The 16,905-nt window shown below is 42.3% G+C and overlaps 1 protein-coding gene across 1 annotated transcript in view; it reads right to left on the reverse strand.

The window, feature by feature from the left end:
- Positions 1-247: 247 nt before the first annotated feature.
- ISM1 (isthmin 1) overlaps positions 248-16,905 on the reverse strand; it is a 40,731-nt gene continuing 24,073 nt past the window's right edge. The window contains exons 3-6 of the mRNA XM_083369797.1: positions 10,008-10,281; positions 9,003-9,146; positions 2,599-2,688; positions 248-867 (exon numbers count right to left, since the gene is read on the reverse strand). Coding sequence (XP_083225923.1) covers positions 350-867; positions 2,599-2,688; positions 9,003-9,146; positions 10,008-10,281 — 1,026 coding nt within the window. The 3' untranslated portion in view covers positions 248-349. The remainder of the gene's footprint in view (positions 868-2,598; positions 2,689-9,002; positions 9,147-10,007; positions 10,282-16,905) is intronic.

Below are 16,905 nucleotides of genomic sequence, written 5' to 3' on the forward strand. Positions count from 1 at the left end.
AATTTTCACGTGAAATCCAACGATACTCGCCTCTAACTACAGGTAATATAGTCTCTATGGGAGTACACGAGCGTAAGCTCATCTTAATGGAAGCAGAATGTGTATCACAGTATAAAGGTCTGATGAGACACTTTCGTGTCTGTGCACAAAGGTGAGGGGGACTCTATGCCATATCTATATGCAAACATAAATAAAATACTTTAGAAAAAAATGTATATTTTGTACAACTATGTACAGTGAGTGTCGGGAAAGTGAATCCCATTTTCAAAGGTTCGTTCACTGCAGTGTCCTGTTCGCCACCACCCATCTTTTATTTTGGGAGTTTTCAAAGCTCCTCCCACACCCGTTTTCAGTACTCTCTTGCTTCCTGAAATTGTTTGTAATAGTCCTCCTCCAAAGGATTTTCTGTACATTTCTGACCATTGTTAGGTGGCCGGGCTTCATTGTACCTACTCCAGTCCCCTTTGCAAATGATCCAGGGCAAAACATCCACTTTGTAATGAAGTTCTGCAGAGAACTCGATGCTGATCAAGTTGGGGGTGCCAGCCCCTTTCCCTCGGGTAATCAGCTGCATGCTGTCGTCATAGCAGCAGTGCTGTGCTGCCAAGGTGGTGCTTTGCAAGGACAGCATGGACCGGATGCAGTAGCGGGCGCTAGGCTTATAGATCTCCAGTTTTTCTTTTGGCCCACTTGCATCTTTCCAGCGGAAGTTCTTTCGTTTCAAACGATCATAGATCTCTGCCGTGCTATAAGCTACTTCGGTTGGGTAGGTGCAAAGACAAGCGGGAAGATCGTTGACTACTTTGTGCATGTACTTCTTTAAGAATTCACTTTTGCAACTCATCCACCTTTCACAGCTATCCGTATCTGAAGAAGAAAAAAGAGGGCACAAGGGGGGGGGAATCAAACTCTATTAAAATCGTAAGTGGTATGATTTACTGATTGGTTTGGAATCGGTGGCCCTCTAGATGTTGCTAAACTACAACTCCCAGCACCCTCCCCAATGGATGTGACTGGAGATGCTAAGGTTATGTGACAATATCTGGAAGACCCTTTTTTGTCATACTGTTATCTTTCAAGTGTCAAAAGGCAGGTTTTTACTATGAGTACAATTGTCACATTTTAATAAATAGTTGCTTCACTTTTTAGTAAAGTAATATTTTGCTCAATTTCTTCGCAAGGGCTGTATGTTTATTCCTTTAGTACAGGCTTTAAATCAGCATAAAACAATGCTTTTAGCCAAGAGTCATGGCTGGTTTTTTTATTAATTGATTGATCTTTAACTGTGTCAGTGTTTTTAAAAAGTCATAAGCTGAATTAAATTATTTTATAAAAGTATTCTTTGTTGCAGAAATAATTCTATTAATTGATTGATTGATTGATTGATTGATTAGACACTTTGTAAGGACTTGGCCCCAAAAGGTTATTTAAAATATTTTAAAGTAATCTAATAAACTAATATATAAATCCAGATGCTTTCAATATTATTTTCAAAGGACACATTTCTGAGCCTCAAAGCAAATTTCTTAGAATCAATGTCAGTGACAATGTGCATGTTTGCTATCCTTTCTCCTTGAATGCATATATTCTCAAGTTTTTGTTGTTGCTGTAGTAATCACTAGAAGATAAGTTGTTATTTTTTAAAAAAACAAAAACAAAAACCATTCCTGAGCTGTTCTGGAATTGAAGCAGGAATACTGTAATGCAGAGACACCAGCACATAAAGTTTGGTGTGCTTTCTTATTAATGTGCAAAGTAAAAGTTGAATTTGTTTTTGTCTAATACACTCCTTTTTTTAAAAAGTAGCTGCATTAAGATCTATCATTATTATAATAATACCACTAATAGTATTATTATTCTCTTTTAACTGATGTTATTAAAATAGCTTCTTATAACTGAAGTCAGAAATGGCTTGCATTCCTCTTATAATATTTGGTAAGATAGCAAGAAATCTGGCCAAGTCAGGATGTGCCATTAGTGGAATGGTCATGAGTGATGAGGTGGTGAATACGTCTCTAAAGTTCAAATATTTTGCAAGTTTCAAGGAAATCCTTGGCTTTCATTTGCATTCCTAAGCAATCCTTTGACTTAATGATGTCCTAACCACTGTGGATAGATCTTATAAAGCTATTTATTGTTCAGGAAGACTTACTATATTCAGCTGTACTATTCAGTTCCTGCCTTTTGTCTTGATGTTGTTATTTAACTTGGAATGTCCATGATACAGCTGGAAATAGTCACTTTTGTTAGAAATTTCGCACTGGAAATCACGGGTCTCCTGGAAAAGGTTGATGGAGGTTCCATTCAAAACCCAGAAAATGTTGGCAGGGAGAGATTTCAGAGCGCACTTTGTACTAGGGACTCTTTGTATATAGAGCCACCTCTTGTGGGCATATACAACATACAGTCTGAAGTAGCTGTCTTAAATGTAGCACTCCCCAGATGCTTTCAAACACAACTGTCCCCCTCAGCCACTATGCGGTGGTGTAGATTATGACTGTCAATAGATTCCTGAGGGAGTGAACTTGGGCCTACCTCTGTCATCTAGGATAAGTTTAAAGGGGGGGGACTCCATCCTTTTTGCTATTATCTACTTACCAACTTCAAAGAGCTTTGTGGCATTGAATTCTTCACTTCCTGCAAGCAAGCTGACTTCTGTGGCAGCTGTTCTGAATGTATCCTCGAGTCCTATACACATGATTTGAAAGAAGGAAAACACAAGAGTTGTTTCAATAGTCCCACTCTACTTGGAGAGCAAGAGCAAATGCACCACATGCATTTATTTTCTAAAATTTATTTATTTAACATCATTGACAGCCCCTGGGAAGGGTAAAACAAAGTCAAGAGAAAGCTAGCACGTTAAAAAAAAATCAGACGTGTGTAATAAACTCATGAACAATGATTGCTTGCCAGAGCACAATAAATCAGTTATAAGCTCAGTGTTTGTGTACTCTTGATATTCAGAACTGTCTTGAAATGAGTTCAGGGTTTTGAAACACTTTTCGTTTTGGTATTTTGAAGTCCGTTATTTTCAGGCACCACTGAAGGTTACAACAGTTCGGATGAAGGCAAAAACTACAAAGTAGTAAAGCAGTAAAGCTTTTCATTATTGCATGCTTGAAGCGCTAGCAGATGAAGGCCGTGCATTCCAACGACATTATTAGCAGATCATTATTTAAAAACAGGATGTGCTCTTGATGTTACGGCTTATTAAAACAATGTGACTGAGATGTTTGGCAGGGAAAATATTAGGGCTATTCATCTTCAGCTTTCAAGAAGCCACTGTTGTATGAGGAGCCTGCTCCCGAGGACATACAAATAGAGATGGCGGTGGAGGAGGCCACCTCGGGATCCACACGTGTGGAGGATCCAGATTACCCTCGCCGCCAGTCTTCGCAGCAACAACAGTCCTAGTCATATAAGGTTTAAGCCTAGCGGAGGTTTAATTCCTATTAATTTAAACATTTTTTTTTAAAAAAATGTTTTTATATTTCTGTTTTTATCACATGGTAAGCCACCCAGATTGGATAGTGAGAGGGGCAGCATATTAAATAAATAAACATAGCAGAGAGAGAGAGCATGGAAGGAAGCAAAGAGCGTATCAGGAAGGGAGCAATTTTATCTCCCCTTTTTGTTGCCCTTCTTCAACTTGTCAGCAACCAGAGCAGCAGCCCACGTCCCCTTCATCTTCTCCTTGTTCAGGGATCCAAGGAAGCGAGGCAAACCCCACGTGGGGCTCCGGCCTGCTTTGTGGCAATGCTAAGGAAGACACAGCAGTGGGACTCTTTCTCCTGCTGTGTCTCAATTCTTCCCTCGTGATGGGAATCAGAGAGGTCTGTGTTAGGTCTCAGTCTACGTAAGCAATGGGCTACTTCCCCTCCTAAGAGAACACTGTTCCTCAGCTAGGAAAGGGGGAACTTATGTTTGGCTGGTCCAGCCAGAAAAATTAAAAGGAAGGAGTCACCTTCCTGCTTTACAAGTTTTTTGTCATCGTGTACTTATTTATACACAATATATATGCTACCTACATCCTTGAACCCTGGGTAATTTACAGTCAATCCAAAATATTAAAATATAGCGAATGCCGTGATAGTTTGAAAAAAAAAACCCCTCACTAGTGAACTACAGGTAGTCCTTGACTTATAACCATTCGTTTAGTAACCGTTTGACGTTATAATGACACGGGAAAGAGTGAGTTAGGATCGTTTTTCGCATTTATGACCATTGCAACATCCCCATGGTCACATGATCATAGTTTGAATGCTTGGCAACTTGTTCATATTTGTGTCAGTTGCAGTGTCCCAGAATCATGTGATCACTTTCTGTGACTTTCTGACAGGCAAAGTCAATGGGAAAGCCAGATTCACTTAACAACCGTGATAGTAACTTCACTGCAGTGAGTCACTTAACAACTATTTTTATTTTTATTTTTATTTTAATTCCATTTATATCCCGCCCTTCTCCGAAGACTCAGGGCGGCTTACAAGCTTAGCAGTAGCCTTCATTCTATGTATATGCCTGCTTATTAGGGCTTTCACACTCCTCCCAAGCGGCATTATTACAAAGTCAGCTTAATTGCCCCCAACAATCTGGGTCCTCATTTTACCTACCTCGGAAGGTAAAGGAAGGCTGAGTCAACCTTGAGCCTGGTGGGACTCGAACCTGCACTAATTGCAGGCAGCTGGTGTTACTTAAGGAGGCATTAGCCCACTGCTCCACCAAGGCTATGGCAAGAAAGGCCGTAAAATGAGGCAAAATTCATTTAACAACTATCTTTACTTAGGAGCAGAAATTTTGGGCTTAATTGTGGTCATAAGTCATAAGCATAGCCTCAAGACAATGCTCACACAATTGGCACCCAGAAAAGCAGGGCTTAACATTCACCCTGAAGGCCAGGAGATTCAGAAGAAATAAGGAGTTCCAGAGTACGTGGGCAGCTTCTGAGGAAGCATACCAGCATCTTCCCTCCTCATGCAGGGTGAGAATCATCGATACATACTTCCTACACACACACACACACACACACACACACACACACACAGAGAGAGAGAGAGAGAGAGAGAGAGAGAGAGAGAGAGAGAGAGGGAGAGAGAGATTGCTGGGAAAGAAGTTTTGTAAGTACTCAAGCAATGGAAGGCCGTAAACTAGGTAGTAATGGCCCTGACAAAGATCATGTAGGAGGGAAATCAGTACTGTCATCTTCCATATTCAGGTCTGGAACCTGGCTAGAAGAGATCTGGGATCCTCTGTACCTAAAGCCCCAATGTCTTCTCCAAATTTTTTCTTAAAAGGGAAAGTTGGAGATTGGCTAATAATTGCCTAGGCTAGGGTGTCTGACCCTCTCAATTCCTGGCAAATAGATGGGGAAGAAATGGAGGTAGTGACAGATTTTGTTTTCCTGGGCTCCAAGATCACCGCAGATGAAATTAAAAGACGCTTGCTCCTGGGGAGGAAAGTCATGGCAAATCTAGACAGCACACTAAAAAGCAGAGACATCACCCTGCCAACAAAAGTGCATATAGTCAAGGCTATGGTCTTCCCAGTTGCATTGTATGGCTGTGAAAGTTGGACCATAAGAAAGGCTGAGCGCCAAAGAATTGAGGCCTTTGAACTATGGTGCTGGAGAAGACTCCTGTGAGTCCCTTGGACTGCAAGGCGATCAAACCGGTCAGTCCTAGAGGAGATCAACCCTGACTGTTCTTTAGAAGGGCAGATCCTGAAGCTAAAACTCAAATACTTTGGCCACCTAATGAGAAAAAAGGACTCACTGGAGCCTAATGCTGGGAAAGATTGAGGGCAATAGAAGAAGGGGATGACAGAGAATGAGGTGGCTGGATGGAGTCACTGAAGCAGTAGGCGTGAGCTTAAATGGACTCCAGAAGATGGTAGAGGACAGGAAGGCCTGGAGGAACATTGTCCATGGGGACGCGATGGGTCAGACATGACTTCGCAACTAACAACAACAGGGTGTCTGGATTGAGAGAGATGGTCCCTTCAGAAGGAGGTTTTCCATTGCCTCCTGAAAGATAGATGGCATCCCCCTTCTCCAAAAAGGTGTTAACCACCTCTCAAATCTAATCACGTGACCCACCTAGCTGCATTAATAAGCCAGGTGGAACATGAATCTAGCTTACATGTAGCAGGTTACACATCCGTATCTTTGCTTTCAAAGCTCAAAAATCACTTGTCGTTTACTTCGCTATCCCTTGCCAGTGTGATATTGTACCCATTTCTAAGTAAATGAGAATGATTTTATTTGCAAAGAACTTTGTTAATGTGTCACGTGGGCCTGCAGGAATATCTGCACACTTGTCCTTCTCCAGGAAGGAATATAATCTTGCACAAAGGTGCAGCAGGTATAAATCTGCAAAGGCAGTAACAATGAAGAAATGTGCACACTTCAGAATTCTTATACCCATGATATTCTCTTCAGAAAATGGGAATGCCACCTTGTTTGGTTACATTCACCCTTTGTTTTCTTCCACTATTGCTCTAGGTATCTTCTCACTAAAAACCCTCAGGATTCATGAAGGGAGGCTACGGTCTCCAATGGCAATGCCTTTGCTCCTTTTAATTTCCAAAGTAAGCAAGATGCATGGCAGAACTGCCCACAAGATAGCTGGGTAGTTTTCCACGTGCCTCAGAAAATGCAATGGGTCCATCACCTTTGCAGATAGTCCAGTATACTAACAATGTGTGCCTACATCAGAAAGTAATCTGGCTACAAATTACAACTACAGATTTTAGTGTCTTGCATTTTCAGATTAAGTTGACTCTGCTCTGAAGGAAAGGCAGAATACGATGCATTTATCAGGCGTGAGACTTCTGGGACGGGCCCCTGGTTAACGTGGAGGCCGTGAACCCCTGAGTTCACTCAGATCCATTCCCCAAGAAACAGGATTTAAAGTCCCAGTACTCCCAAGAAGTATGTAACTTTTAAGGTAGTCAAATCCTGTCCCTACTCAATATTTTGCAGCTTAGACTCTTCACAGTGCATTGAGAAATTTGAAGAAACGGAAAAATGATTTCTTATAATTTCAATGCATCGTTCTCATTTTACTTCCTGGGTCTGGCTCATACAAGCCTATTATTTGAAGCGTTTTAGGACAGCCAAATTATAAATAATTTCGGCAAGCTGCTTTATATATAGATATATACAGAAATGTGTAAATATCGTACTTTCTGCCCAACAAGAGAGGAGAATTCACTGTTTGACTACTGCTTGCATTAAATCATAAAATAGGCACAACTATGTTTGCCTAGGACAGGGGTGGGGAACCTTGGCTCTTTTATGACTTGTGGACTTCAACTCCTTGGTGGAGCAGTGGGCTAATGCCTCCTTAAGTAACACCAGCTGCCTGCAATTAGTGCAGGTTCGCATCCCACCAGGCTCAAGGTTGACTCATCCTTCCATCCTTCCAAGGTAGGTAAAATGAGGACCCAGATTGTTGGGGGCAATTAAGCTGACTTTGTAATAATGCCGCTTGGGGGGGGGCGAAAGCCCTAATAAGCAGGCATATACATAGAATGAAGGCTATTGCTAAGCACATTGATTTGTGCTTTAAATTGTAAGCCGCCCTGAGTCTTCAGAGAAGGGCAGGATATAAATGGCATTAAAAAAAAACCTCCCAGAATTCCTGAGCCAGCCATGAAGTCCACAAGTCATAAAAGAGCCAAGGTTCCCCACTCCTGACCTTGGACATTTCAAAATTTTGAATGGTGCTTAAAGGGGCCATCTGAAAACTTGTGTTTGGTTTGCAGGTAAGTATGGAGTGGGGGAAGTCCTGCTCCCTTGGTGGATAGAGAAGCAAGTCCGCAAACCTACCACAGCTGGAATCCCCACCCTACGTTCAAAAGTTGACCCATCCTGCTCCTAATAAGTAAGCAGCATTCTCCTTTGTGAACTGCTGAAAGATGACTACTGTTAGATGTGGGCTACTCTCTGGGAAGGGACGCGGTGGCTCAGTGGGTTAGGACGCTGAGCTTGTCGATTGGAAGGTCGGCAGTTTGGCGGGTCGAATCCCGAGTGCCGCGTAACAGAGTGAGTGCCTGTTACTCGTCCCAGCTTCTGCCAATCTAGCAGTTCGAAACCACGTAAAAATGCAAGTAGAAAAATAGGGACCACTATGGTGGGAAGGTAACAGCGTTCCGTGCACCTTTGGCGTCTAGTCATGCCGGCCACATGACCACGGAGACGTCCTCGAACAAGCGCTGGCTCTTCGGCTTTGAAACGGAGATGAGCACCGGCCCCTAGAGTCGGAAACGACTAGCACGCATGTGCGGGGGAAACTTTACCTTTACTTTACTCTCTGGGAAGCTACTGTTCAGTACAGCAAGTGTTACAGTCTGAGTCGCAGAGGAGGTTCTCTGATTGCATTTCAAGCTGTATGATAGAGGCTTGAGGGGAAAGCATTAGAAAAGGGGCAATCCAGTGGCTGAACTCATCAATGGTTATTAGAATGCTTATTTCAGTTTTAGGAGCCTAAGGCAGTACAAAGGAGGCATGTGCTATCGTGATCTCAGCCACTCTTCCTTGAAAACACTGCAGAGTATAATTTTTCATAGTGCTCTGAAATCTGATTTAACCACACAACCTTCAAGATTTCATATTGGCTTGCTATTAATAAAAGCTCAATAATGGGGGGGGGGGAAGAGGAGGAACAATTAGAAGAGGCATGAGATTCTTAATCCCAGTACCACTCCATCTAGTGCCTTTTGCAAGAAATGCACTTTCTCCCTACCAACTGTCTGTAGATCATACTGAAAAACAGAATATACTTTAAATAAAAAGCGTGATTGCGGAGCCTTTTGTTAGGCAGGGAAACAATTTATGCCATTCTGCGATTTACAAAGATGCAAGCAAGGTAATAATTCCAGATACCTGACCAGCTCCTGCTTGTACTATAAATGATTTGGTCCATATCTACACACACACACACACACACAGAGGTGTCCATGTACATGGCTCATGGCTAGAAGCATTTATGTTTTCTATTTCCTACCTGGGCAGTTTGGTCGATCACATGTCCTCGATTCAGTGGCTGTGCAAGCATATCCACAGGTCCTGGTGCGTTTCTGATTGCCACTTCCACAAGTTGTACTACAAACTGACCACAGACTCCAGTCTCCTTCTCCCTCTATGTAATCTGAAAGGGAAGAGACTAAAAAAATTAAGAAAACAGAAAACACCACTACCACGAAAGCCTGAAAGCTGTTGAAAGTAGACACAATCTGTGCTGCCCTCCGCATCCTGGCTGGAGGCTTATGTATGTTGTAGTCAGCCCTGCAGCAAAACGTTGCAACACAGATTTCTACTAAATGTATTCCAGTCAGCCATGCCCCTTTCTAACCACTTTGTATTGTTTTTCAACCCTTTCTAATAATCCGTGAGTTTATTTATTTATTTATTTATTTATTTATTTTATTTTAATTCCATTTATATCCCTCCCTTCTCCGAAGACTCAGGGCGGCTTACAAGCTTAGCAGTAGCCTTCATTCTATGTTATATGTCTGCTTATTAGGGTTTTCACACACACCCCAAGCGGCATTATTACAAAGTTAGCTTAATTGCCCCCAACAATCTGGGTCCTCATTTTACCTACCTCGGAAGGATGGAAGGCTGAGTCAACCTTGAGCCTGGTGGGACGCGAACCTGCACTAATTTAATTTAGTTTAATTTGTTTTGTTTTGTTTTTGAGCATGGTCCCGTCTTTCTCTTTCTGGAGAAATTCCAGCAACCCTGCTTAACATATCCTTCTTCTGCCTAGGTGGTACCATTTTGACTCTGTAAAGTTCCACTACTTCTAAACGAGTTCATTGTTAGTACGGGAGCCTTGACGATAGTGACTCGAATCATCCCGTCTATTTGCCTTTCTGTTGAGTCTGATTTCTGCCTGATTGTTCCTTCCCCTTCGGTTCACGATCAGAGTGCACAAACATTCTACCCTTGTTATGGACACCTGTTTTGTACACACATTTATTTGCCAGTGAGGCTTTTGTTCACTCACCATATTCTGGCTGCTCCTTTGATTCAAACATCCGATGACTTGATGGATGCCTATCCCAGCCGTCACTCAAGGGATTTAGGAAGTTGCTGTCTTCAGTCGTGCTATCGTATTTGTAATCCTGGTCTCCACTACTCATGCGAGTGATGGAAGGGGCGGATCTTTGCCACCAGTTTCTCCAATTTGGTGATGGGACAGGCCAACTGGTTTTGCTGCTTTCTCTTTGAAGACCTTTCTCCGATTCAGACTCTGTTCCATCAACAACTTCAATAGTCACCTGGGGAATTCAAGAAGAAATGGCATTCAGGCCTCAAAGGCTATCTTCCTTCAGATCAGAAAAACTCTTAATATACTAATAAATCTTACAAAGCCTAAAAAACAGCCACAATCTAGTAAAGAATACATTGGATAAAAAAAAGGTTACTGTTCTGTACCAGCCTGCTACCGGCCCTGCAGAAAAGGCAGGGACAACCCCTTTACAAACGGCAAGAGGCTGGAATTAAGCCTGCCAAATTTATTAACATAAAACAGAGCAAAACAAGACACCAACCATAAAACAGGAGCTATGAAACAGGAACTAATCAAGTGGTTGCCTTCAGCAAACCAGCCCTCCCACGCATTCCCCTTTTATACAGTTCAGGGCGTGGCTTCTCTCTGCCTCCTTCCGAGGTGCCCCATTGCCTTCCTCTGTTTACTCCTGATTGACTGCCTCCTGCGTCGGACGTCCTTGAACAGGGCCAGCTGTGGGTCATCTTCATCCACGCTGTCAGGCTCACACAGCTGGGTCTCCGTCGTGACCAGGTGGGAGGGGCCTGGCTGAGGGCTCTCATCAGCAAGATCTTCAACCCCCTCAGCAAGCTCTTCAACACCCCCCTCCTCTGAGTCGTCCGACCCAACTGCCGAACCCACAGGCTGACCCTGAATCACAACAGTTACGGATCCTATGGCCTGGAACAAATTTATAATTATTTCTGTGATTGCATAACAAGGAAGAGTTTTATATTTTCCACCAATACCCCTTTGCAATTTGTCAGTTAATTTAGCTTTCTTAAAACCATAAAGCAGCGATTCCCAGCTTTTTCCATACCCCATACCCCTAGAATGCTTCTGATACATTCTCGCACTCCTTACAAAATTTTGAAATAACGGCAACGAATTATGCATATACGCTATAATTTTAAAAAGCCAAGTTTTCGCACCCCCTGGAATATCATCTCGCACCCCCGGTTGGGAACCTCTGTAATAAAGGTAGGTGTATTCAGAGATTCACACATTTTACAAAGTGGAAGCATGGCAGAGTGAACAGATTAGGGAGAGGAAGGCACAGAACAGGGACATGCACGAGGCAGCCAAATGAACAAATGAAGACTGGATCCAATGGAAAGTCGAAGAAAATAGGAAATACATACACGATTAATGTTCTTTTTCCATAGGCCAGTAGTTTATAAACTTATTAAAATTGAGGTGTTATTGGACCACAAGGTAGCTCTGAATAAGATATATTGTTTTTACAATTATTTAGCTTACTTTTTTTAAAATTTCTGCTGTAAGGTCCCAGTATTATTTATCAATGGACTATTTAGTATTGTATATTTACACACATTATTATGAATTAAACTGCTGCCTTGGAATACTTGACAAATTATCTTGTATTATATTAGCTCCCTAAAACATTCCGAGTGTGATTTCAGGCTCAGTGATGACATTGTTGATAGGTCCTGGGGCGTTACGGGAGGCAGAGGGCAGGCTGTTAACAGGGGAAGACACCTCTGATGTGTAGCATTGGTGGCATGTTCTGTCAACCTAAGCAAACTCCCAGTCCTTAGATAGCACATCCTTGGAGTCCTGGAATATTGGCTGCTGCCAGTAAATGCCAGGTCAGTCTATAATAAGGCCGCACTTATCCAAGAGCTTATTGATGAGGAGCGAGCCAACCTGGCATGCATGACTGAGACCTGGCAGACTCTGGAAGGGGGGAGGGTCCCTCTCAGACACGTGCCAGCTTGGCTAGGTTTTTATACCAGCTGAGAGCCCAGGGCAGAGAAGGTGGGGTGGCCGTGGTCATCCGAAAATCTGTCTTGGCCTCTAGAGGCCTTGATTTCCAAGTTTCTGCTAGTGAGACATTTATTTCTGAAGCTGGGCTTATGGGATCAGTTGGGATTGTTTCTACTGTATTCGCCTCCCTGTGTGTGGCAACCTCTTTGCCTGATCTGCTGGAGACCATCTCAGGGCTGGCAGTGGAGTTTCCCAAACTTATGGTTCTGGGAGACTTCAACCTGGCATCCTTGGGTTTGGCTTCAAAAGTGACCCAAGAGTTCGTGGCCACCATGGAGGCCGTGGACCTCTCACCTTGGCTCCAATTTGGGACACACACCAGATATGATCTTGTTGGAGCAACAGCAGTGTGATTTGGTAGGGGGATCTATTGATACCCCCCCGGTCATGGTCAGGTCATGCCATGGTATCCCTGAGTCTTATGTCTCCACCACCATAGGGAGGCCATACCCATTTGAGCAGTCTGTCCACAGTGACTGATGAACCCGAATGAGTTACAGAAGGAACTGGGGATATCCCGGAGGCTTTGCTTCATGGTCCTGCCAAAGCTCTGGTCACGTCCAGAAGAAGAGCTTTTTCTGCTATAGCTCCTGCCCTCTGGAGCATCATGCCCTCCCAAGATGATAGGCCTTGAAGACATGACAGTGCCAACTAGCCTCGGGCCCCAATGGGGATGTGGATCTTTGGATGTGGCTAATGGGATAGAGCAGAGGTCCCCAACCTTTGGGGCACCAGGGACCGGTTCCATGGAGAAAGGTTTTTCTGCGGACCGGAGGTGGTGCGGTTTCATGTACTGCCTGCATCCCATGGATGGGATTTCTGGCATGCCATGGCCCAATGCCGGTCCACGGACCGGGGGTTGGGGACCCCTGGAGTAGAGGACAACCCACATCCTCCCTGTGTTCAGTTTGCTCCTACCCTCTCCATCCTGATGAGTTTTGTTTTAGGGTCCAAACTGGGTAGATCAACAGGACCCGAGGTTTTGAACTAGCATTGGAGTCCATCTTATTCCAACTTATATTGTTTTATCCAAGTATAAAATATAAAGGAAAATACAAATAGGAAATTAGGGAAAGGGAAAAAAAGAGGGGGAAAGAAAATATGAGGTACGAGGAGAAAAAAAAAGTGTTGACTTCCAACTCTTTTTAGCACAGTAGAAGGTAACATTACAGCCTCAGCTTTTTGCTTGAACATGTTAGTATATAACTAGACATTCTGATAACAACAAATCTATCTAATTGGCAAAACCAAAGTCAACGTTTCATTATTTTTCATCACAAGCACAAAATCCAGAAATGACTTCCAAATAAAAAAATATAATTAAATATATTCTCCTCTTTGAATAAAGCAATCAGTTTAACTATTCCTACTTTTTCTTCCTTGCTGTGGAAATATATATTTCTATTTGCATTTAATAATGTTTATAAACTATCACCACTTATACTAACAAAATTCACTGTATTCTTTCAGATTGTTTAAACTTAAAGGGAAAAAATATTTTCCCCATCTATTTTAAATCACTAAACTTTTCTTTAAAAACATTTCTAAAATTAAAAAGTTCTAATACATTTTTAAAACTTCCTCTTAACATACATACCTTAAAGTTTACTTTCAGTTAGACCAATAAAGTTCCAACTCACCTCAATTAACTCATTAAATTTAAATCATTCCCTCCAAGTTATCCTCATAAAATGATTTTTTTTCTTCTATACATCATTTTTAAAACTATTAAACTTAAGCTAATATACCTTTTTCTTTAACTTTCTCTTTACATAGATACTTTCAGATACATTTTCAGTAATATTTTACAAGCTTTAAAGAAGAAAAAAAATGCATTTTCAGACCCACTTCACATTAAAACTTTTTTTCAATTACAAATATCAGACCGATAAAAATCCACCCTAATGCCTATTGACTCATTATGTTTAAGTCCTCCTTTTAGTTTATCTTCATGAAACAAAATCTTTTTCTTCTCTGGAATGTTTATCATGTAGTTACCAACTTCTTTTTTTCACGGATTTCTCAACCTTGAAGAAAAAGTCTATTTGAAAGTTGCAGATTTTCTTGGAACTCTTTTTTCAATCATGTTGGGAGATTTATATTTAAACCGTCATAATAAGGATTGGTGTCAGGTTTATATTCCAAAACTGCAATTGACTCCTCTACATCAGGGCTTGCCAACCTTTCTGGGTTGGTGGCCTGGAGGGAAAGGGAGGGACAGACACCTTTATGCATGCATGCGCACACACGCAAATGGGGCTGCTTGCACGTGAACGGGGCCGTGAGCATGCATGCTCCACAAATGGGGCTGCTAGTGCCGGCGCGTGACATGTGGTTTGCCTAGTTTGGCGCATGGCGCACAGTTCACCTAGTGCTGGTGCACGGCTCGCCTAACACCAGCTCAGAGCTCACAGCTCAGCTAGCGCTGGCAAGAGGCTCATGGCTTGTGGCTGAGCTAATGCCGGTGAGAGGCTCGCAGCTCGTGGTTCGGCAAGCACCGGCAAGAGGCTCGCAACTTGCGGTGCAGCTAGCACCAGCAAGAGGCTCATGGCTTGGCTAACACCGGCTCGCAGTTTGGCTAGTGCCAGCGAGAGGCTCACGGCTCACGGCTCGGCTAGTGGCGGTGCAAGGGCAGGGGGGTGAGCGTGTGCACATGTGCACATGCATTGTTCAGCCACTCATGTGGCCCAGTGGCCAAGAGGCCACTATCTGGTAGTGGGCTGCGGCCCATAGGTCGGGGACTTCTACTCTACATTGTCAGCTACTTGTGACATTGTCTCAGTGGTTTTGTAACTTTCTACATGTATTTGCATCTCTTAAGTAGTTTGAGTATTTTTTTTAATATCTTCTTATCTCCCTCTTTAGTCAAAGAATAGCTTTTTTGTAAGTCACTGAAGAATTGCTAGCCAATCAGGAATCATTAAAATCTTAAAAAAGTTTTAACTAACCACAACAAATCAGACCAAGCTACAAATAACTAAAAATAATAAACTTAGAACCACAACTTTCTACTCTTATATTTCTCCATCATTTTTTTTTAAATAGTTACTCCATACTTCTTTATTTTAGCTTGCCTTAGCAGCCTTCTTCTTTGTGGCTTAGCAATGAAGAAATCCCCAAAATGGCATAGATCTTCAAAAAGGAAAAATAGGCTATGGCTAAGGAGAGTTTCCCTTACTTTAATAAAGATTAACAGTCCTTAAAAATGATTTTAAGAAATGAAAGACACAACTATTGCTATTGCTAAGCACATTGTGCTTTAGATTGTAAGCCGCCCTGAGTCTTCGGAGAAGGGTGGGATATAAATGGGATTAAAAAAAAACTCACTGTCCGTTAGAAAAAATAAATTCCAAAAAAGCTGCTTCTTCAACAACAAACTGATTGCAGCCCCGGCCCCCCAGCTGTTGGCATGCAAGGTGCTTCAACGCACAGCCCCTGAAGCTACATACAAACCGTTGCTGTGTGGAGGATCTCGTGGGATGATTCTGGAACTCTCCCTAACCCAGAAGAGTTATGTAAACTAAAGGAATGCCAGTTCCTTCTGTTGGTTGAAAAAGTGACAGCCAAGAAATGCCCTTCAGGGATCTTTTCCTGGGCACGGTCATTTAGTTGGCCATCTTCATTAGAAGTCCACTGGAGTCCATCTTCAGGGAACCTCTCTCCAGCTTGAGATGTAGATCTCATTTAGACATGTATAGTTGCCATCATTCGTGAGTTCTATTTTAACTGAATTTTAAACTTATGACCCTTATTTATTGTTTTAATGTTTTATAGTGAATTCTAATTGAATGTCTGCATGTTACTTGGAGTTGCAAGATGGACAGCACACAAGTTTAATAAACAAACAAACAAACAAACAAATCTTATATCCATAGAATTTTATCGGTACAAACCACTGATCCATTTACTCCAACCTTATCAATACTAGAAGTGACTCTTCCCCAGTCTGTTCAAAATTTGGGAACCGCAGACCCACCAATCCAGAAGGCACCAGACTGGGAAAAAATCCTCAAAATACACTGATGTACCATTGTTTGTATTAACAGTACCTTCCTAATTTCCAAGACCCCATACATTTTTCAGTTCAGCTGTATTTCAGTGCACTACTGTGCACGCCTGTGCACGTTTTCACATGGAATAAAGAAATTTACAGTATATTTAAACATGCACAGACATTTGGTGGGAGAAATTATAGCGTACAGTGAGCTGTATCTCTGCCTAAAGAGGGAACACCTCAAGCATAATTGAAAGAAGGGGACTTTGATTCATGAAATCCTACCTCATACTGTGATTTGGTTGGCCTTCGAGGTGTACCAGGGCATATTTGGTTTTATGGCAAATGGTTATTAGGGCTCCCTCTATGAAAGCATGGGAAATGGTTACTGAAAAACTGGAAGAAAGGGAACGAACATTCAAGTCAAGAAATGAAATGTCGAACCTAATTTCAGGACCTTCAAGCTTAAATAGGCTTGAAAAGCAAAAACATACATCGCACATAAAATAACTTGGCAGCCAAGTCCTTTTGCTTACACATGACTTCACTTTCTTTCGAAGGAGGAGAAAGTGAAACTGTTGCCCGGTGACTAGCCCTGCTATGCCAGCCTGACTGCATGAGTTGGCATGTGTCAAATCAATGCCCATTAACAAAAGAGCTCAGAGGGGGAGGGGAAAAAAATCAATGCTCCTCAAGGAAATATCTTTAAAAGTACCTCGTTTTCAAGAACTTCCTGGGAGTCCCTTTACTGGAGCGCAGCCGTGCATTTGGCTGCTGATTTGGCAATCAGATTAAAAAAAGCAGCTGTGGCACAAAAGTAACAGCTGCTTGGGTTACTCTTTCAAATGATTC

This window comes from Vipera ursinii (genome assembly GCF_947247035.1).
Source record: "Vipera ursinii genome assembly, chromosome: 1".
In the NCBI taxonomy this organism is placed as follows: Eukaryota; Metazoa; Chordata; class Lepidosauria; order Squamata; family Viperidae; genus Vipera; species Vipera ursinii.